Genomic DNA, 22,171 nt, shown 5'->3' with positions numbered 1-22,171 from the left:
GGAGGAAAAAAAGTCCTTCCCATCAGTCAGGAAATGGGATGTAGCAGAGAGTCAGGAAGTGTATCCCCCCCCAAATCAGGTCCACAGGCAACACCACTGCAGAAACCAACACTCAAGGAGCAGAGGGACAGAGCACACAGGAAAACAGCAGAAGTCTTCACACTGTCCTCACCCTGCTGAACCTCCCAGTCCCCTAAAGACACACACTCACATCCTACCTCATAAATCCCAGGAACAGCAGGAGGATGAGGCTGACGAGCCATCCTGCTGTGGCAAAGGCCTTGGGCATGGTCAGGGCTCCCGTTCCGACGATGAGGTTGAACATGTAAACCAGGCCAACCTGCAACCAGCCACATGATCCAGCATCAGAGCGTGCCAGGAATCACCCAAAACACCTCACACACACCCTGATTTAAATGGACAGGGCAATCCCTGAGCCAGCAGGGTGGGAGCAAGTCCACGTGAGAAATAACTGGAGGAGGGGACTGCCATCCAAAGAGAACAATGTGGGTGTCAGCACATTTCTGGAGACACTGACATTCCCCTCCAGTTTTCTAATTATTTTAAATTATTTTTTCCTCTCTAGCCTGTAAAGTTATAAAGTACATGAGATTTTTTTTTTTGTTTGTTTTCAAATCACTGCCTTCTACCAGAAGTGGGTTGGGGTCTCTCCTTTTTTTCCTGACCTGAACACAAGTAGTTATGACTATGCACCTTTCAGGATCTTTTATTCTCAGTCAAGCAGGAAATATCCAAACAGAATTCTAATTCAAAGCCTGCTTGCCATTTCACCAGTAAGAAGCTGAGCAAATGCTGAAGAAGGGATTTTACTTCCTGAAGGGAAAGGATTTTATCTTCCCTGGCAATGAGCTTTTTCAGTGTCCAGAGACAAAAGAGAACTCTGCACTTGGACAGGACCCCCCAGGCTATGAATTTAGCTGAATTCAAGATCAAAAGCTGCCAAAGTTGTTGTGCTTTGGTGGGGTTATTTTAATATAGGTCAGAGTCCCTCCAGAGGAAAGCCAGTAAAGAGCTGTGCATGAGCAGACTTTTCTGGGTGTGGAGCAATTAACACCAGGAGAACTATTCCCCAGTGACCCTGAGAGCACTTCACTGGCATAAGCACAGCAAATTCATCTTTTGCTGAACATCCCAGAACGAGGCTTTTCCTTTGGTCAAGCAGAGTTTAGAGGGTGCCTGTATGTTCAGCCTGGTCAGACATCTTCAGGGAAAGAGGAGAGTCTCAGCCTCTGAGATTACTCTAGGAAATTCATGCAGCACCAGCATAACATCAGAGCAGGTGACACTAATCCTTGAAGGTCCAGACATCCCAGTTATTGTCTTACTTCTCCATTTTCTCAGTTGTGACCTATTTCTGCAGCCTAATATCCACTTCTCCTACACTCAATCATTAACATGGAGATGAAAATTTTAAAGCATTTAAAATCCAACACACAGACTTCAGGGCTGGTTCTATATTTATTGAGTTCACTTAAAAAAACAAAAACACTGTTTACAAAGTGTTGTTTTTAAAAGCTGACATTTTATGAAGACTTGTGGCTATGAAAACCGGTATTTCCGGTAATACAGGAAAGCAGTAATTGGCTCTGCAGTTGCACAGGACACCACATTACAGGGAAGAAACCTCTTAATTACTCACTTTTAATGAAGTGGTATAAAACAAATTACTGCAACAGCTGCAGCTAAGTAAACTTTGAGAAATTCAGGAGAAATTGTTTATTTAAAGCAACAAAAGAGAAGAAAGTGGGATAGTTTCAATGTCCCAGTCCCCCCATTTATGCCAATGACAATTTGGGTAGATGAAAACATTAACAAAATGTGAGAAAGTGGCCAGTAGGATGAAGAGCTGGTATGGGACATTAAACTCTTTTTAGCACTTTTAGATCTATACTTTAAGCAGACATCATCCCTTTACTTTATGAAAAGTGATCTGTGATGTAAAAAAACCCCCAATAACTACAAACATCAAGCATTTTTAACCACCTTTGACCTCCATCATCTCCCGAAATGCTGAGGTTGTGTCCATGAGGAAGTAGGATTTGCAAACACAACGCTGAGGCAAGAGGATTTTGAAAAAAAACTTGTGACCAAACCCACAAGCAGTGGAACTTACATAGGGAGAGTAAAGCTCTCCGGTGTCAGTGATGCCACCTGCCATCCTGAAGGTGGAGGGGAACCCCAGAGCAAAGCCAGAAGGATATTTTTGGGAGGGTGTTTTCAACTTCTGTTGCCTTTAACCTAGGGAAGCATCATAACACTGTGTTATCTTTGCTGGAAAAAGGAAGAACTCACAAGTTAGCTTTTGCACACCAGTTTTCTGGTACTTGAACACATTCCAGCAGGACCTTGTCCTTCAGACAGACCCCACTCACCAACACCACTCGGTTCAATGCTCTGTGAGAAGTTTTCATACCTGTTAAACTGGTTTAAAAGCAACCAAAAGACCCTGCCCTTTCACAGCATGTGATGACCAAATTTCATCTTCTCCAAACAGCCAGAGGGGCTGTTTCAGACAACTAAAACCTCAACAGGAAAAATGACTGCCTTGAGGATGATCTCAAACTGCTGCTTCTCATGCAGCTACTACTCCTTACAAACACATGCCTCCTGCAAACCAAACAGCAAAAACCAGCCTAAAGTCTCTCCTCCTAAATTCAGAAATAAGTAGACAAATGAAAATGTTGGACCAATTAAACACACCAAGATGCTTTTCACACACCAACATTTCCAAAGCAGAAGCACTGGAGAAGCTTTACATTGTTAAAAACAAAACTAGAGGTGTAGGGGGGAACTGAAGCCTTCTGGAAGGTTTCAGTGTCAATGATTAGCCATAACTGAATTGTTTAAGGGCCTCACACTTCTACATGTGCTCCTACTCAGCCACACTAGCTGGGACAAGCCATCAGCACAAGCTGAGCTCCACTAAAAAACCCAAACAGTTCTAAGCTTGTACACCTACGCTGCATGACAGAAAAGAATCAGGGAGCACAGCTCACTGAGGTCACAACTGGACCAGCCTCAGAAGAACAGGTCATAACACCACCTTTTAGAACAAACCTCGGCTCAGAACACCGAAGCCAAGCTTGGCAAAGCCAGAGCAAGCAGCAAGACAACGAACACCGCGGGACGCGGCCGGGGACAGCGTGTCCCCGTGCAGGGCCCCCACCCGAGCCGGGGGAACCGACCCCAGGGCCCGGGGCCCACCGAGGGCACCAGAGCCCCCCGGCCCTACCCCGGCCTGGCTCCCCCCGGGCCTGTCCCACAGACGGAACGCTGCTCGCCCCCGCTGCCCTCCCCGGGGAACTCCCCCCGCCCCACAGAGCGCCTACAGCCCCGGCAGCCGCCTCCCCTACCCCACGGCCTTCTCCCCCCGCCCGTGTCCCGCCGCTCCGGTGCAACCACCGCCCCACACCGGGACCCTCCCCAGGCCTCTCTCCGCCCGTCGAGCCCCTCCCCAGCCCTCATCCCACGCTGTCCCCACACAGGGCCGCCCCCGAACCTCCTCTGAGGGGCCGCGTCCCGCCCGGGACCCCTCGGCACCCCCGGCCCCTCACCGGCGGCGGCGGCAGCAGCTCGCGCCCGCGGCCCCGCCCCCGGCCACGCGGGGGCACTCACGGCGCACGCGCTGCCCTCGAGCGGGGCCTTCCGCACACGTGACCGGCTGGCGGGGCGGGGCGGGGCGAGGCGAAGGGGCCGAGCGCGATTGGGTGAGGGCAGGGGGCGGGGCCCGGGGACGGGGTGGGGCCTGCAGGGGGCGGGGCACGAATGGGCGAGGCCCGGGAAAGGGGCGTGGCCAGAGAGGGGCGGGGCCGTGCAGGAAAGGGGCGGGGCCGGGGGGCAGGAGCGGGGCGGGGACGGAGCAGGGGCGGGGACAGGGTGAGGACGCCGAGCGCGATTGGGTCACGGCAGGCGCGGGGCGGAGGCAGAGGCGGGGCCTCGCGGGCCCGGGGGCGGGGCAATAAGGGGCGGGGCAATAAGGGGCGGGGCAGACGGGGCGGGGCGATGACGCCACACATCCCGTGGCGGGGAGGTGCGGGGGTCTGCGCGCATGCGCGGAAGGGGGCACGGCGGGCGCCCGTGACCGCCCGTGCCGAGTCCCCCCGGTTCCCCCGGATCGCCCCCAGCCCCGGGGGTCCCGCCGCGATGTTGGAACAGGGATTCGGGCGTTTTAATGCAGGGGTATTGGTGCGACCTGGGAGATCCGGACACTGAGAGCCGCCGGGCGCTCCCGAAAGGCCCCGGGCCAACGCTGCCCCATCCCTTGGCCTTGGCGGAGACACGGAGTGGGGCGTTGGGTCTCTCCCTCAGTTCAGAGGCCATGAAGATTAACCAGGACACGGTGCTGCGAGGAAAGAAGGTGATGCTGGTGCCCTACACCGCTGCACACGTGCTCCGGTACGTGCCCCGTGCCCTCCTCGGACGCTCCTGCATGGTCTGATTCCATTCTCCCTTTGAAGACGATGTTAGGGTCAGGAAGGTCAGGGCAGAGTGGCAGCTGCAGGGCCCGCTCCCCCCTGGGAATCAGTCAGAGGACTCCTAGGAACTCAGTGAGATGCTCTCCGTGCCCGGCAGCACCGTCCCTGCCAGGGCTGTGGTCTGTGCCAGCCCTGCTGGCAGAGAGAACTTCACCTGTGCCCCTGGGAAAGGGAAATACCTGGCTGTGGGTGAACGCAGCAGTTCTTCTGTTCATGGAGGCCTTTCCCTGGTGACAGTGGAAGAGCAAAGCTTCAGCGTGTAAAGCCAGGTGGATGTTTGACAAATTAGGCATGCCAGCAGTTTGTAAAGTAAATCAGCACAAAGGTACCAGCGTTAGTGTTTTGTCAGTGTCCAGGAGGTGCTGTGTCAGTGTCACTCGGGATGAAATGCAGCAGAACTCTAAAAACACCAGGTTTGCATTGGGCACTCCAGACAAAGCCCCAGGACGGCAAGCTTCCTAAATTTCCACAGAGAGCACTGTGTTAGCTAAGGAACAGAGGCTTGCAGATACATTTTAAGTTGCCATGAAAGCCAGGCTGGTGTTGCCAGAGCTGCTTTGTGATGGCCTGACCCCTAGAGCACTGTTGGGGCTCCTCCTGCAGTGCTGCAGCTGGGGCAGTGATGAGGGCCCGGATCCATTGCCAGGTACCACGAGTGGATGCAGTCGGAGGAGCTGCAGCGCCTGACGGCCTCGGAGCCCCTGAGCCTGGAGCAGGAGTACGAAATGCAGCGCAGCTGGCAGGATGACACTGACAGTGAGCATCTGGAACGCTTTCTGATTGAGGGTGGGAGTGGTGAGCAGGTCCTTTCCATTCTGAGAAGGACCCACAGTGATCTGGGAGTACCCTGTGAGTGGGTTCCCCTAAATCAGAGGGGATGTGAGACTTTCTACAACAGCAGCTTGAACTGGTTTTCTCATTATAGCTGGTATATACTGAAGGAAGTGGAGAATATCCACTTCCTCGAGCTGTTTGTGTCCTTTTTATGCAGTTTTCCAGAGACTGTAGTGCTTCATTTCCCACAGCATTTTGTGCTGAGCTAAAAATCTTTCAGCATCACTCCCGCACAGCCAACACTCCCCAGGTCTGATCATTGCAATAAAGGTGGATAGAAGGTTGTATTTCTCCTTGATAAATTGAATGATTTTATGATCGCCTGGTTGAGGTGTGTTGATTAAATTGCTTCCCTGACTCTCCTACAGGTAATGAATCACTGCCCATAAAAGCCTGGTAGAAGTTTAGTCAGCTGGAAGATACTGAAGCTGGCAAAGGCTTCATTCTGGAGCATTTGCCTTAGGTGGCATTAAAAACCTTACTCAGAGCAGCAATAACATGGACCGGGTGAATCACTCAGTCTCAGTCTCTTGTGCACCAAACAATTCTTTGCCCCAACTTGCTGCTGAGTAAGACAAGGCAGGGAGACCTCAGACATGGGAAGGAAGTTCTCACACTTCTTCCACAGGCTGTTTCTAGTCTTGGTGTTTGTGCCATCCTCACAGTGGGTTTTTCAAAGTATTTCTTACATTTCTGCGGGTGGGAACAGGCACAGCTGGTGTGGGAAGCCTAATTATTAACTCTTCCTTGCTGTTAACACGTGGAAACTGTTGTTCCTCTGTCCATTATATACCTTTAATTTCGTTCTTTGGTAATTTATGAATCATTATCAGCACACTCTGAAGGTGCTGCCACGTTCTTGTTTTCCCCAGAGTGCACCTTCATTGTGCTGGATGCGGGGTGCTGGCCTGGGCAGGCAGAGGAGAACTCCATGGTGGGGGATGTGAATCTCTTCCTCACCAACACCGAGGACCCGACTCTGGGCGAGATTGAAATCATGATTGCAGGTCAAGTTCTCCTTCATAGCTTGGGGCTCTGTCACTGTGGCTGCATGCTGCAGGCAGTTGTTGATGTTCCTGCATCAGCTTTTTAGTTTCATGCTTTACCATGGCTGTTCAGCACTGATCAGTCCACGGCGTGTCCAGGTCACAGCCTCTTCTGAGAAGTGTCTGGTGTGGCTGGTTTGTGTCCCCTAACTGGATGCTGACTCTGTGCTGTCTCTTTCAGAGCCCAGCTACCGTGGCAGAGGGTTTGGCAAGGAGGCAACTCTGCTGATGATGGCCTATGGTGAGGGAACAGGAGTGTGGTGGGGCTGGGATCTGGGAGCACATAATTCCCAGTGATACAGGCAGGGTGGTAAGGGATGCATCTGCCTCACAAGTGGAGTCCTGTGCTTTTGCAGATGTAGCAAGTAATAGAAGTACCTCTCTCTGACTTCTTCTGCAGGAGTGAGAAACCTGGGCATCACCAAGTTTGAGGCTAAGATTGGTCAGGAAAATGAAGCCAGTATCTGCATGTTCAAAAAGCTTCACTTTAAGGAGGTGCAGTAACGCCCATCTTCTCCACAGAGAATGCGAGCAGCATTTGCCCTGTGGCTGGGATTGAGCTGCTTTCCTCTGTGTGCTGCAGGTTGCTGTGAACAGCGTTTTCCAGGAGGTGACGCTGAGGCTGGATGTCAGTGACCAGGAGAGACGGTGGCTCCTGGAGCAGACAAACCACATGGAGGAGAAGAGCTACGCTGAGCTGAAGCAGGCAGCTGGGGTGCTGGACACCTGACAGACACACCCAGACACCGGCTGGGTTTCCACGGAGAAGTTGGACGTTGTTTCAAGGTCTGGGTGTGGAGGACACCACTGAGCTAGCACTGGAACTGTTTTCATCTGTCTCCTTCAGCTGCTTTGTCATCTTGTCAACTTTGCACTTTGCTGCTCCAGCCAGGATTACTGCCTGAAATTTGGGCCTGGGGAACAGCCATTAACTCACACGTTTGGCTAGGAATGACTCTGACTTTGATGTGCTGTTCCAGCAGAGCCTAAAATCACCAGCAGTTGATTCCTGGACAAGCAGAAACTTTTCCCACTGCTCTTAAATCAGGAGTCATCAGCGAGGCAGTTTCATATACTGGCAGCTCAATCATTTTTACTCTTGAATAAAAAAAAATCACAAAGATCTGAGGTGTCTGAGCACTATGTGGGGCTCAGCTGCTCACTTTGGCAGCTCAAAGAGTGGTTTAGAAGCTGTAAAGGACAGCAGAGACTCTTTAAACCAAATGTCCTGGGGTCTGTTAGGTTGCAGGGGGCACTGCTGGGTCCTGGTAGGGAGAAGCCCAGGTGTGAGTGAGCACAAACAAAGGGCAAATTAATATGATGGAAGTTGCTGATATTGGCTGATCAAGACTAGATCTGAGCCCCACCACGATGAGGGGCTGAGAGCTGCAGGAGGCTTCTGAGACAAAGGCCCTTCAGCTTCAGGGCTGTGCTCCAGAGCTGAAAACCTCAGGCCAGCAGTGATGTTGCATTTAATTTTCCTTGGCTGCTTTGATGAAAGCAAGGAGGAGAACACACTGAAAGGAGAAAGCTCCCTTCTTCCAGCAGCTCGGGACTGCTCTGCTGAGCCTGGAGGCTCCATTTGCTGCTCTCCACTGAGATGAATGGGGGGGAAATATCTCTTACTGGGGGGCAGATGCGTTTAGGGCAGGAGTTATCCAGCCTCTGCTACAGTAGTTGTGAGGTCTGTGGATGAAAAAGAGGCACTTGCCAGACTCCCACTGGACAAACTTCCCTGTGCAGTTACTCAGCCTGACCTCTCCTGCCCTACACATGCTGTCCACAGCAGGGAAGCTGCTACAGGAGAGGACAGAAGGTCAGAAGGATAACTGATGCTCCTGTGTGTCTTCCTACTGTAACAGCAGCTGGAGTGGCTAATCCTAGATCACAAATTATCTGTGTCAGTGATGGAGGATCAGGTAATAACTTTCAGATTTGCCCAGGGATGTTCTGGAGATTGGCAGTTTGTGGAATTTTTAGTGTTGCTGTGCCTGTATTTTTAGGGCCTGGGGGCTTTAGTTTTCCAATTCTAGCTAATTTAAATACATGATTCCTGTGACTAATATTAAAGCCAAGCGTGGGAACAGCATATCATGGCATTTTAAACAACTATTTAGCGTGGATTTAGTTGTAGCAAAAGCTTTGTGTGGTAATAAAGTGAAGGGCAGCTCTATCTCCCACTGGGATTACCATGGCAAGGGCTACTAATCCTCCTGCTCCTCATCACCTTCTGCAGGCAGAAATGGATTCTGTCCTCCACAACAAGATTTGCAGAACCTGCTGGGTGAACTGCTGGCTCTGTTGCTCCTTCCGTGGAGCACCTCATCCCTCTGCCAGAGAAACAAGGCCAAACTGGCAGGAGAGACGGAGCTGGGCTGGGATTTGCTCCCCTAAAACCCAACCAAGGTGGGAAAAATAATTTCTTTGAACCTCTGCTGTCAGGGAGAAGGGGCAGGGTGATGTCCTGTCGCAGCTCCCCACAGCCAGCTGGTTGCTCTGGAGCCAGCGAGGGCCCTGCTTGGCATCCCCGGTCCCCGGCAACGCCGGCGCTGCCCCGGCTCCACGGGCGGCTGGGAACAGCCTTTCCCTGGCAACCCAAAACAAAGTTGGGTCTGTCCCGGAGCTCAGCCTGCCCCAAAGGCTGGGGGGAGAGTCCCAGCAGGGCTCAAATGGGGTTCCCACAGGGAACCAGTGCCCAGCTGCTCTGACCAGGGCAAGAGGCAAAAGATGCTGCTGGGACCCAGTGGGTGCCCCCACTCCTGCCCTGCATGGGCTGCCCCACCCTGAGGCATCCATCCTAGGTAGGGGTGGTCCTGCTGCCCCAATGGGATGAGGATGGGAGAACAGGGGATGAGGGCTCACCTTCCCTCAGAGGACACGGCTTTGGAGGATGAGACAGGTTGGAATGGGTTCCCCCAGCTTCCTGGGGGAAGTGACAGCCTGCACATCCCCCAGAAATCTGGTGGCACTGTGTCACCTTGGTGTCTTTGCAGGTGCATAGATCTGTGACCATTCCTGTGCTCAAGTAGAGGAGCTTCTATGCAGATTTGGAGCACAAAACCAGAGTGTGCAGAAGGGGAGGAAGCAAAGGTACCAAACAGAGGCCAGGCACAGCCCTGCCCTGTCCCACTGTGCCACCAGTCTGGCCCCACTGAGCCACCCAGGGCTAGATCCATTCATTTAGAGGGACAAGCACCGCCCTCCTCACCAATCCCCCCTGCCTTCCCTCAACCCAGGTGCAACCCCCATCCCCTCAGAGGGACTGGGGGCACATTTGGGCTGCCCCCAGCAGAGCTGCTGCCCTCCAACCTGGCTGGCAGACACGGATTAGAGCTTTGCATCACTCCCCTCACCCCCCCTGCACTCCCCAGGGGATTAAAGCCTGTTAATCACCCTGAGGCATTAACCCCCACTGGGACCAGCCGGTGCCTCCCCAACCCCCTCAACCTGTCCTCATCAGGTGCTGAGAGGTACCAAAAGCAGGTCCAGTGTCACCCAGTTATCTGCCTTTACCCCTAGCCCCTGGCCACAGCAAGCCCTCTGCACCCCCTCAGGCTCTGGAAGGATTTAGCCTTAAACCAGACTCGTGAAGTCAGAAAGGTTTATTCCAGTAAACAGAATTTCTCTTGAGCTCAACAGTACAACAACATCTGATTGCAGCACATGGAAACAAAACATCCACAGGAAGAATTTCCACAAAATACAGTTTAAAAAAAATGGTGTGATTGGAAAAACGCTTATTTCAGGAAAAAAAAAAAAAAAAGTCTATGAGAAGCCTTTAAATTAAGCAGTGTTGGATTCAAACCCTGATCAGCTCTGTCTCCAGGAGTGTGCAGGAGCAAAGGAGACTATTATTGCTTGCTGTGCTGGCTCCAGACACCCTCTCCTCTCCCAAAATTGCCCCAGGGCAGGGTGCTGGGCACTCCCCAATGCTGGGCACCCATACCCCTCCTTGCAGCTGAAGAGGCAAAGGGACAGGGTCATCGTGGACGGAGCTTGCCAGGCCAGGGTCAAACACCCCGGCTGTGGCCAGTGGCTTGGCAGGTGGGGTTTGGTAGAAGACACTAAAAGCCTCAGGTTTTGCAGTTAAAGGGTAATTTGGGGGGACTGGCTCAAATGAAAATGGTGTTTGTGGTGGGGAAAAAAACAGGGAACAGTGGGGACCAGGAGTGTTGGGCATCAGGCCACCCCAAATCCTTGATCCCTCCCAAACCCCTGCTTGTGCCTACCAGGGTGTGCAGGGCTTCAAGACAGGGCTGGAGAAGCACCCTGGGGATGAGCTTTTGGGAGGGGGCACCCCCAGCACCCCCGGCCCAGGACCCCTCTGCAGGGATGCTCACTGGCCACCAAACCCCGGCACTTGGGTCAGGGTGGTGGGGAGCAGCCCCACATCCCCACCGGGAGCCCATGGCAGGGAGGAGAGGAGCACAGGAGAGGCGGGTATGAGGCTGGGGGGGGCTAGAAGACCCTCACCCCGCCTCAGGGCATTCACAGGTTGCTGAACAGTTCATTTTTCTTGCTCCAGTCCATCTGGGGTGCCCTCTTGCTGGTGCGCTTCTGGTGCGCCCGCTCCTTGGCCACGGCCAGCGGGATGTCAAGGTCCAGGAGGGAGCCGGATGCTGAATGGCGTTTGTCACCCTCCTGTGCGTGGGGTTGGGGGTGAGAGGCGGTGTCAGCCCCACTGTGTGTCCCTTGGACAGCCCCACAGTGGGGGCTCAGCCCAGATCCTACTTTCCAGCCACTGCCTCCCCCCGGCATTCCCAGCCCTACCTCGCTGTGGGTCTCGCTGGAGTTGGGGGACACGGCCAGCGGCACAGGGCTGGACGGGCTCTCGGACACCGAGCTGGACTGCAGCTCTCCACCGTTTTCCTGGGGGGAGCAGGGAGGGAGTGTGAGCTCCAGCCCTGGGGCTTGAGAACAGCCTCCAGGGTTGCAAGTCCCACCCAGGGGGCCATGAAATCCATCCTCCTCACGTAATCCCCTGCAAGCTCCAGACACATAAATACCTCTAGCGCTGCCCATCCAGGGCAGGGAAGGATTAAACCCCGGCCTGACCGCCCTGGCTTTAGCGGGAGCAGGAGGAGGAGGGTGGCTGCAGGGCTGGGTGCTACTTCCCTACAGCAGCACAAGGGCTCCTGGCCCTGGAGCAGCAGGAGGCAAAAGGGAGGAAGAAAACAGGCAACATAGCCACCTCCGTGACACTCAGCACCACGAGCATCCCCCCTCCTGGGGGGCACCAGTTCCCAGTCCCCTTCCCAGTGGCACCAGCTCTTCTGTGGCAGCCCAGGACCACTGTAGTGTCTGGTGGCATCACCCACCCATGGGCAGAGGGGACATGAACAGGAGGGTCCCTGACTGGAGATGGGCATAGATAGAATTAGAATCAAGACGACGCTCTTACCTTCCCCATATCGCCATTGGCAACTGGCTCTGGCAAGGGACCTGTGGGATGAGGACACAGGCACCCAATGAGGATGTGTTTGCTTTGTCACCTTGCCAACGGAGGGCAAGCCAAGGCTGTACATGGCCAATGCTCACACAACGCTGCCCAGCTCCTGGCCAGGTCCTGAATTTTTTAACCACCTGGTGCAGCCAGCCCCGTGGCACAGGCAGATGCTGCCAGACACATCCCCATGATGGCAGATGTGATATGGAGCCCAGTGAGACCCTCTCCCCATCCTCCTGGAGACCACCATGACAGCAAGGAGGGGGCCACAGAGGAGAGCAAAGGGCAGCTGATGCCTGTTTGCTCCCCGAGCCATAAACCCTGCCAAAGTGCAACCCAGGGCCATAAACCTGCCCACATCAGCCTCATCAGCCCAGCATGGGGCCCTCAGCCAGGCAGGGAGATGCCAAAGCCAGGTGACTCTGCTTGGCCCTAGGGTGGTAAGACCCCCTCCCAGGGCTCAGCACCCTTAGGTTTGGTGAGAAGGTGACAGAGCCAGCAGAGGTGGCACAAACCCCTCCCAGCAGCACAGCCCCCAGCCCACCTGTCAGGTGCTGCTCCGAGGGCACCACCTTGCACTTCTTGAAGAACTCATCTGCGAGGACGTCCACCACCAGCAGCCTGGTCTCGTTGCCACTCGCCTTGATGGCTGCCACCACGTCACTGTGCTGCTTGCCCTCCATGCACACACCGTTCACCTGCAGGCACCACATCACCACTGGAGCCAGGGGACATCCATCCCTCAGAAGCACCATGGAGGGGTCAGGTACCAGCCTTGGTACCAGTGACAATCCCAGCACAGCCACCTCACAGCCCCCACAGGCATTTGCAGCCTTGAAGGGATTAGCAGTGAAGCCAGGAAAACCTCATTAAAAGCAGATTTTCCTCTGAGTGATTAGCATGAGATGGAATGGGCAAAGCTGGCAGGGAACTCCCAGCAGGGCATGGACCCGGGGCTGGCACGGGATATGGGCAAGACACAAAGCCCTTGTGCCATGCCATGGTCTCCAGAAACATCAAAAGCTTCATCCCAGAAGAGGCAGCAGCCCCACGCCCTGGTGAGCAGCAAGGCTGGGGCTCACTTGGTCCTTGCCCTCATGGATCATCATCCCACCTGGCACAAACCTGAGCTCATCCCCACCCCGGTCACACCTGACAGCAAGACTGGTGACCATCATGAACCTTGTCCCTAGCCTCCCCCACCCCAGGGGCATCCTGGGGACAGGGGACAGTGCTACCGCTAATTAACCCCCAGCTAGCTAATTAACGCCCAGCCCTCCACAGTGCTGCACCCCTGGGTGGGGACCAGCAGGCTGCTGCAGGTCGGGCAGCTGTGCCGTGAGTCACCGCTGGCAGCAGGGACACTGCGCCTTCCCAGCCAAGGGCAGCTGTCTCCCAGGCACCAGGATGCGAGGGAGTGCCAAGCTTTCCAGAGAGACGCCTCAGACCCGCCCCCACCCCAGCACACCTCGATGATGCGGTCGTGGGGGGCCAGCCCTGCTGCCTCAGCCGGCGAGCCGGGGTCGACGGCGCGCACGTACTGCCCTGGGCGGCTCTTGTCGCTGTGCAGGTTGAAGCCGTAGCCATCGGGGCCCTTCTTCATGTGGCACAGCCGAGGTCTCAGCTCCTCCTGCAATGGGAACAATCTGTGGGTGAACTTCTCCCGGACCCCCCAACACCCAGGGACAGCACCAGGAACCCCAGACAGCTGCTGGACTGGCAAGGACACCATCCTCAGGTGGCCACCTGCGGGCACTGACACCTCAAGATGGGATGCAGGGTGCCAAACACGCTATGATCCTGGGCTCTAATTAATTAATTAGGTGCAGGGCACACTAATTGCAGTGAAGCATTGAAGAAACATGTTATCATGTGTGTGTTCCCAGACCATGCTCTTCCTTTTGGGATCAGGATTGCAACTGCCATGAAGGTGGAGGAGGAAACACAGCCCAGGCTGCTGGGAAGCACCCCCACTCCACCCCATCCCACTCAGGAAGCTTTGGCTCCTGGAGAGGTCTTAGGTGCTGGCACAAGTCCCCTCCACCACCCCCTTGCCAACTGTAGCCCCTCTCCTTGGCAAACCCAGCCACGGGATCAGGGAGCTTCCCCACCCAGAGCACCCCACAGCCACTCTCAGCACAGAAGGGGCACACAGGGCTCGGGCAGGCAGCTGGAATCCACATGGAGCAGCTGCAATGCCCCGGCATGACCTTCCAGGATTGCAAAACAGAAACCTGCTCCACCGCAGTGGCACGACTGGGACATTCACCTCTCCAGGAGGCAACACCCAGCTCATCTGCACCTGGTTTCACCTTGACCTGTGGATCCACCAGTACCCGGAGCTGGGGAACCCCACTGGGGCAGCCACAGCCACTCTCTTGGCCCACCTGGCACCCTTTAAGCTCCCCATATGGTGAGCAGCAGGAAGAAGCAGGAGCATCCCTGGGAGCCTGGCACACAGGAACTGCCTTTGCTCACCCAGTGGGGAGTGGGATGTCCAGGAGGCATCAGAGGGAACCAGGTGACACAAACCAGACACCTGCATGTGGTACTGTCAGAACTGCTCTGACCCTAGCACCCAACACCACTTCTACAATTTATATATAAAATGGTTTAATCCCACCTTGACCACCAGAACCTGGGCTTTGGTTGGGCTCTCCCAGCAGCTGAGCCTTGCTCAAGCTGCTGGAATATTCCTCACCAAGGGGGTTAGTACTGAGTCTTTCATCCGAGATAATTTTTTCTCTGATTGTACCCACAGCATCACTGAGGACAGGCACTGCAGAAATTTGCCCTCCCACACCTGCACTGGGCTGCTCGTTACCCCCTGCACAGCACTCTTGCTTCTTGCCATGAAATCCCCTTTGTCCAGTGCCAGGAAAACCTGGGTCCTGGGGTGCTGACACCCCACATCTGATACACTGATGTGGCACAGGGTCCCACACAGGCCGGGGTGACGCATTTACAATTGCTGAGCCCAACGCTGCAATAAAGCCCTGATAAGCCCTGATAAAGCCCCATCCTATTGCACAACTCTTCCTTCATGGTCAAGACTGGCTGCCACCCCAGCACCACTTGACAACACCCCAGGAAGGGAGGTGCAGGCAGCACCCAGCACATCTGCCAGGAGTGAAGGTGATCCCGAGATGCCTCAGCACTGGCATGCAGGACTCGTTCCCCACGTGTCTCAGCTTCACATGCCCAGTGCAACAGCCCAGCTGTGGATTCCCTGGCTGGGTGGAGGACTGTGACCCCCTCGACTTCGCCCCATCTACTCTGCATTTCCCCCTGTGCCCAGGCGGCAGCAGGTTCACAGGGTGTGACAGCATCTTCCACCCAGGCAACAATCCCAAGCAATGGTGGGGACAGACAATAGCCAAAATAAGGACAAAAGGCAGGAGCTGCTGGAGCCTGGAGGAAGGCAGCACCTCCCCGGGTCCCTGCCCTGGCTCGACCCTGAGCAAAGGGTTCAGGCTCTGGAGCACCCACGTTCCCGGTGCCCTTGGCAGCACTGCGGGGTTGCTCCATGCCGATAGCTCAGGACAAAGCCAGAGGGAGCACCCAGCGAGCGGTGCTGGCAGTGCTCCCAGGCGAGGAGGAGGAGGAGCGAGGGCTTCGCTCCCACCCATACCAACAAAGCCCTGGCAGCCTGGGCTCCCTGAGATGCTGGTGCCATGAATTTTTGAGGGGGATGGGAAGGCCTGCAGGGTGGACAGATGTCTCAGGACACGGGGACAGGTCATGGCAGTGAGGGAGGCACTGATCCCGCCAAGGCAGCTGGCCAAGGCAGCAGCACTCAGTGCCAAGGCAGCCCGGCTGAGCCATGACCCAGCCTTCTAGCATCCCCCCACCAGCCCGGTGTTCCAGGCTGCCTGCACCCTCCTCAAACCGCAGAAACTCTGCGGGCAGCCACCATTCTGTCTCCCAGAGACGAAAACAAATGCATCTGATCCTCCAGCAGCTTTATCTTGCCCATCCATGGGGCGAGCACCCCATGGCATGGCACCCTTCCAGCCCCAAAGTCCCCTTTGGGCTGAGCAACACGAGGCAAGAGGGTTTGGGGCCAACACCTGGGATGCAAGAAGACCCATGGCTACGGAGCTGGGCAACAGAAATGCCCCTAATTTCTCTAAGCTGCTGCATCCTCTCCTGCAGGGCCGGCAGCTCTCCCACCACGCTGGGACAGGGATTAGCCAGCAGAGCCCCGTTACAAGAAATTACAGCCTCTGTCAGGGAGGGCAGCGGGGGAAACTGGAACCAGCCCCCAGCACAGGCATCCCATGCCACCCCTCTCCTCTACACCCAGGGAAGGCAGAGGCGCCTCTGTCTGCAGAGATGCCCACTTGGGATGAGGAGTTCTGCAGCATCACACTGCTATTCCTACCCTGGAACAGGATTTGGGGCACATCCAGATGTTTCTCCGTCCGCAGCACCTTCAGCCACCTGGCAGGACCAGCAATCCAAAGATTGTGGGGACCCCAACTGCAAAATATGTCAGGACTCACTCCCCATTTCCCAGCCCCCCAACAGCAATTTCAGGACAGCTTTTGAAGCCTCAAGTCCCAGGAAATTCCCTGCAGCCCTACAAGCAGCATCAAGCCCGCTGGCGGCAGCAACATTCCCGGTTACTCAAAGAGAAACACAACAACTCTGAGGATGCCTGGGCCAGCAAATTCACACGGGTCCCAAAATCTGGCGCACACATTCGGGCTTCATACAAAGGGGATGCAAAGCAGCCTCCTTGCAGCATCCCTGTCACGTCCTGTTTGACTGGAACTGCTTTTCATGCAGCTGCCTTGAGAGGAAATTTAATTCATTTCCTAATTAACCACCAGCTACCCCAGTAGCTGTGCAATGCTCCCAATGCCGGGGGAACTGCTCCCTGTTACACTCTGAAACCCAGCCCTGGGAGGCTCACCCAGGTTTTACAAGAAGGGATGAGCCTCGCTGGCAGGGAGGGCTCTAATTTAACACTAAATTTGCAAGAGGGAAGCCCGGGGCTGGTAGCAAATGCCTTGCCCTGGTACCAGAGTGCTGCACTGGCAGCACCCAGTGCTGCCCCGGGAACACTGTGTGGTTTGCATGAAACTTTCTCAAGACACTCCCGAGCAGCTGAAGCCTCCGGAAACAGGAGACAAACTATCACAGCTCTTGGTGGGGGGACACAGCACAGGCCCCAGGAAATGGGGCTGACCTCAGGGATGTGAAACTATCACCATGCTGGCTCAGCACCGCAGACACGGATCAGCTCCCCAGGGGAGGCTCAAAACCTCCACTGCAGCATCAGGGGGATTTTCACACTCCAGGTTTGATAGGAATGAAAAAGGAGCCCATGACGAGTCTCCCACAACTGCCTCAGGGATCTGTGGGGGTGTCCGAGGGCCTGGCAGTCCCAATCATGCAGGACCCAGCAGACTTTGGAGAGACAATGGATTCTGCTGGAAGGTGGGACACGCTAAACATTGCTCACCACAAGCAGCTCTCCCAGCTCTTAAGCATCTCCAGGCTCATTAAACAAATAAAGGCAAGTCCAGCCCAATAAAGCAAACAGGACTCTGACGTGTACAAATCTCCCGCTTCCCCTGTGATCCCAGGGAATCCCAAGTGATGGGATGGGGCTGCAGGGGGATGGGGCAGCCGGCACCAGCTGCCTGCCAGTGGCCAGAGAACAGGCCACTAGCATGTTCCTGCCTCACTGAAGAGAAATCCCTTTCTGCCTGCTCCGGCTTGGCTCGGCATCCCGCCCGGCATCTTCCCACCCTGCTCGTGGGTGCCTGGCCGGGGCGATGTCTCCAAACCCACTTGCCTTTTCCACTGGGCCCTGCCCCTAACCGCAAGATTTCCTGCTGCTACCTGTTGAGAAACCGTCTGGGGCCTTGTGGCGATGTCACCCCATGTCACCTGCTTCCTGCTCTAGTGAGGAGAGAAACCGCCAGTAGTAACTGTGCCTGAGTAACTGTGCCCTGAGCCTGCTCCCCAAGACTGTGGGGAATCTTCAGCTAAGACTGTCCCCCAAACCCCATGAGGTATCTTCATCTGGGGCTGTCTCCCAAAATCTTGCAGGGCATCTCTTCTCATCTTCCTAAGCTCTTTCCATCGCAGCGAGCAGGCAGCTGTCCCACAGCATGTGAGGGCTCCATCCTCTTTGGGGACTGCACGTCCTCAACCCCCCAAGCCTGGCCGGGGACTCAGGTGAGCTGAATTAACGACATGCCTTTTATTTTCCCCAGCCGATGGAGAGGTCTGGGAGCAGAAAGCAGAGCACAGACGGTCTCGCTAGCCCAGAGGGAGAGCTGGCACCATGACATACGGGAGAGCAGGCATGTTCTCCCTATGTGGGGCAGCACCAGAGCCCGGCATGGAGCCAAACCCGAGGGATGTGGGATAATACAGGGAACAGTGAGCAAGAGAGACAGCAGAGGGATAGAGCCTGGCTGTTCCCACCCAAATAAGCCCATCAAGGAGGTGCTGGAGTGAGGCTTTAGTCAGGCAGGGATGAGAGCTGTGCCTGCAGTGCATCAGCCCAACCAGGGGAACAAGCACAAGGCTAAAGTCCAACAGGAGGCACAGCTCAAAACCACCTAATCCTCAGCAAAACCCTATGTGACAACAGCTCAGTCGAGCACCAAGGTCTTCCTAGGCCTCAGCATCCACACTGGGAAAGTTCCACTGCACCAACCTCTCCGGGAACAGGTCATAAAATTTCCCCAGAAGGTTCCTCACACTGGGGACACCAAGAGGCTGCTGCCCAGGAAGCCATCCACATGTCTGTTGTAACAACAAATAAGTCTTTGCTGGGTAAATAAAAAGCAGTATTATCTCCCGGAGCCCAGAGCGTCTCTTAGAAACCAATTGGGACACAAAAGGTCAGCTGTTTCTCAATTCCTCACCTTTCTACATCACTTTGTTTGAGCAACTGCTCACTCCCACGCGTGCTAAGGCCGACATTCCTGAGTTAGGAAGGGTCTGTGGGGACTGACTGCCAGGATCAAGCCCCCAGCCCGGGAAGGGCTCTGCTATCTCCACTCCACAGCAGAGACTGGACATACTCAAAGCAGGAGCGTGCCCCTGCCACCAATACCTGCAGTCTCAGCCCCAAAAAATACCCTCCGCCAGGGATTTTTTGTTGTACCTTGAGGTGGGTTAGTGCCAGCCGCCCTTGGCCCAGCCCTGGGCTCAGCTGCACGTCAAAGCTCGCCCTGTTGCTTTTCTCACCCCGTTTTACCGGCCCTGCAGCACAAGGATGGGCCGAAGGGCTCCCGGGCTCAACGGGCCCAGTTATGGGTCCAACCAGCCCGGTGTGCCCGCCTGCCCCGCCCGTCGCTGACACGGCTGGGAGACAGGAGCATAAAGCAAAAAAAAAAAGCAAAAAAAAAAGGAAGAAAAATTATATAAAATTAAAAAGGCAAAGCAGCCGGGCGCGGCAGGACCCGGGGCTTCTGGGAAGCCGCCTTTAAAGCAAAGGCAAAAAAAGAAAGAAAGAAAGAAAGACTAGAGACCGAAACCACACAGGACGCCCGGGACAGCCGCGGCGGCCGCGGCTCCCGCTCGCTTGCCTGGAAGGCGATGACCGCGGCCGGTCGCGACCCCTCCTCCTCGGACAACACCCTCTGCCCCGAAAACTTCGGAGCCCCAGTCCCCCCCCGGCCGCTCATTTACCCGCTGGTCGCCGCCGCTGGGCTCCCGCGCCGCGGGTTCCGCCGGCACCGGGGCCGCCTGCCCGCCGACCACCGGCGGCTCGGCACCCGCCGCGCCCCGGTTCGGCAGCTGATCCTCGGCCGTCGAGTCTACGACGAGGAGGCTGACAGCGCCGGCGGCGGCGCGGATCCGCTCCACCACCTGCTGATGGCTCTCCCGCTCCACGTTCTCGCCGTCCACCTCCAGCAGCCGGTCCCCAGCGCGCAGCCCAGAGCGCTCGGCCGGCGAGCCCGCCTCCACCAGCCGGATGAACTGGCCCAGCTTGCCCTTCTCGCCGTGCAGGTGGAAGCCATACCCGTCCGGGCCGCGCTCCAGGCGGCAGAGCCGGGCGGCGGGGCCCGTGCCGCTGCTCATGGCGGGGGGAGCGGCGGGAGCAGCGGCGGGCCCGTCCCGCCACTCGCGCTCAGCGCACTGCGCGGGGCTGGGCCCGCAGCACGCCTTATATAGGGGGGCGGGGCGCGGGGCCGGCGGCCGCCAATGGGGGAGCGGCACGGGACGATGCTCGCCAAATAAGGACAGTGGTGGGGCGTGGTTATGCAAATATTGGGGTGTGGTTATGCAAATCTGCGTGGTGGGCATGCAAACGTGTTCTCGCCCCGGTGGGGCGTCCCGGGCGCGCCGCCGCCGGGTCCCGGTGCCCGCGGCGGGACTGGACCGCCGCCCGCTGGGGTCCGGCCGCTCCCCCGATGGAGTCCGACCGCTGGCCCGCGGGGTCCGACCGCTCCCTCGAGAGTCCGACCGCTCCCCCGTGGGGCCGGGCCGCTCCCCCGATGGAGTCCGACCGCTCCCCCGTGGGGCCGGGCCGCTCCCCCGATGGAGTCCGACCGCTGGCCCGCGGGGTCCGACCGTTCCCCCGTGGGGCCGGGCCACTCCCCCGCAGCCACCTCCGCCTCTCCCTGCCAGCCACACGAGCCCACCGCGGCACATCCCGATCCTCGCTGAACTTCCCCCACCGGGGTTCGGCTCTTCCATCGTCTCAGAGACAGCCCCGACCGTGGCCGGAGATCGGCGGGACGCTCCCCGCTGTTCCCGCTCCGCGGCACATCCCGGCTGGCGTCTCTGGGAACATCCATCCCATCCCCTCGCCCAGTCCTCGAAGGCTCCAGTCGGTCCCAGCGCTGCTCCGAGGTAGAGGGCTGGAGGGATGCTCGAATCTTCGACAGTAAAATAAAAGCCACCAATCGAAACTGCGTGGGACAGCGGGCCAGGGAGCGGGCCTTGCAGTGGAAATGGGAGAGCCCTGTTCCCCCAGCTGCCTGTGAACCCTGCTCAGCACCCTGCTGCTGGGGGCCCGAAGGGGGGAAGATGGAGGGAACCCCAGGGGATTTGCTCTGCCCTGGCTCCATGTTCTCTGCCCATAGACTGAGAAGCAGAAATGGCTGCAGCGTGAGGTTTGGGTTCAGCCAGGGCAAAGCAAAGCAGCAACAAGCCTGGGCTGCTCCGGCAATGCCGTAGGGCTGCTGGTGCCAGGCAGAGCTGCCTTCTGCCTCCTGGGATTGTCCCAGAGAGGGTGGCACAGAGGTAACATCGGTGTCTCTCAGTGCAGGGCCTGGATGAAGTTCCTGGGCAAAGGACCTGGGCAAAGGTCCTCAGGGCAGGCAGGATCACGTTTAACATTGCTGCGGACAGGCAAGCAAGGAGAGGACAGCTGCATGCCATGGGACATGTCGCTCACAGGGCGCTCTGCCCCAAAACCCTGCTCGGGGACCCCAGCGGCCGAGGAACCCTCGGCATGGCCGTGCTCCAGCTCCGTGGGACCCAGCTGGGAGCCGAGGGTGGGCTCATTTGTTTCCTCCACTCGGCTGAGCATTCGCCCGCGGCCGCTCGGCCCTGAGAAAAGCGGCGGAGAGGAATCCCACGGCGGCCGGCGGCAGATGCCTGCGGAGAGGAAAACCAGGGCAAGCGTGCTGTGGTGCGGCCCCGGGACGGGGGGATCTATCTCCCGTGTCACAGCCGTCCCCTTGGCGAGGTGGTTGTGAGGAGCACAGCCCCACAAGTGAGCTTGTTGGAAGGACAGATGGGGGGCACGCTTTGGGTACCCTGCCCTAAGTCAGGAAACAAAACCCAGCTCCAGCAGGGCTGACTGGAGCACGGGACTGTGATAAGGAAAAAAGGCAGCAGCAAAGGAAACAGCTGGAGCTGCTTTTGGGTCTAATAGTGCCTGCGGGATGCCAGGGCACAGGCAGGACCGTCACACCCCAGCTGCCTCCTCCTGCCCTTTGCATCTTGGAGTCACGTTAAAGGAGCTCAGGCAGGAGGGGGAAAAGAGAAAAGAGCCAGCGTCTGTTTGTGTTGAAGCCATCCAGCATTTTTTTGCAGACATCAGCCAAGCGGCAGCAGCAATGCCATTGGTGGGAAGACAGAGTTATTTGGGGAATGCTGGACTCTGCACCATGAGAACAGCAGGGGAGGAGGTTGGTTTTAATTTAACAGGCCACGTTTACTCTTCCCCTCTCACCTTTGGTCTGTCTGAAATGTGCAACGAAAGCCCCGGCAGGGAGGAAGGGGCCGTGGGCGCTTCCCCCTCCTCACGGCTGCTCCCAGGGCCCCCTGGCCCGGCTGCTCTGCAGTGCCTGTGTGCAGCAGCCTCCCACGTTGCAGACCCAGGGCAGGGATTTCTCACGCAATAAACAATCAGACAGATGCAAAGC

General features: G+C 56.8%; 3 protein-coding genes across 8 annotated transcripts in view; 1 reads left to right on the top strand and 2 right to left on the bottom strand.

Annotated features, from left to right (window-relative positions):
- Positions 1-3,657, bottom strand: part of TMEM104 (transmembrane protein 104) — a 43,831-nt gene extending 40,174 nt beyond the window's left edge. For 2 of the 3 annotated variants that reach the window (XM_048323677.1, XM_048323679.1), the window contains exons 1-3: positions 3,576-3,657; positions 2,135-2,259; positions 219-340 (exon numbers count right to left, since the gene is read on the bottom strand). In XM_048323677.1, the coding sequence (XP_048179634.1) occupies positions 219-340; positions 2,135-2,179 (167 nt within the window). In that variant the 5' untranslated portion in view covers positions 2,180-2,259; positions 3,576-3,657. Of the gene's footprint in view, positions 1-218; positions 341-2,134; positions 2,260-3,520 lie in introns of all 3 variants that reach the window. The other variant, XM_048323678.1, reaches the window with a different exon arrangement.
- Positions 3,658-4,050: 393 nt separating this feature from the next.
- NAT9 (N-acetyltransferase 9 (putative)) lies at positions 4,051-7,499 on the top strand. Of its 4 annotated transcripts, none has more exons than XM_048323976.1 (6): positions 4,053-4,416; positions 5,143-5,252; positions 6,164-6,337; positions 6,558-6,617; positions 6,777-6,871; positions 6,960-7,499. In XM_048323976.1, the coding sequence occupies exons 1-6, from the start codon at positions 4,193-4,195 to the stop codon at positions 7,104-7,106; spliced, it is 810 nt and encodes a 269-aa protein (XP_048179933.1). In that variant the 5' UTR covers positions 4,053-4,192; the 3' UTR covers positions 7,107-7,499. The 4 variants fall into 4 exon arrangements, with proteins under 4 accessions (XP_048179937.1, XP_048179933.1, XP_048179936.1 ...); XM_048323977.1 differs by having other exon boundaries at positions 4,054-4,416; positions 6,203-6,337; XM_048323980.1 differs by lacking the exon at positions 6,777-6,871 and having other exon boundaries at positions 4,051-4,416; positions 6,960-7,104.
- Positions 7,500-9,962: 2,463 nt separating this feature from the next.
- On the bottom strand, positions 9,963-19,933 carry SLC9A3R1 (SLC9A3 regulator 1). The gene is made up of 6 exons (XM_048323918.1): positions 19,482-19,933; positions 13,291-13,452; positions 12,367-12,520; positions 11,778-11,818; positions 11,147-11,245; positions 9,963-11,017 (listed from the first exon to the last, which is right to left on the bottom strand). The coding sequence occupies exons 1-6, from the start codon at positions 19,872-19,874 to the stop codon at positions 10,865-10,867; spliced, it is 1,002 nt and encodes a 333-aa protein (XP_048179875.1). The 5' UTR covers positions 19,875-19,933; the 3' UTR covers positions 9,963-10,864.
- Positions 19,934-22,171: the final 2,238 nt, after the last annotated feature.

Source organism: Corvus hawaiiensis, chromosome 19 (assembly GCF_020740725.1).
Source record: "Corvus hawaiiensis isolate bCorHaw1 chromosome 19, bCorHaw1.pri.cur, whole genome shotgun sequence".
Classification (NCBI taxonomy): domain Eukaryota; kingdom Metazoa; phylum Chordata; class Aves; order Passeriformes; family Corvidae; genus Corvus; species Corvus hawaiiensis.
This window is presented reverse-complemented; position numbering and strand designations above follow the sequence as displayed.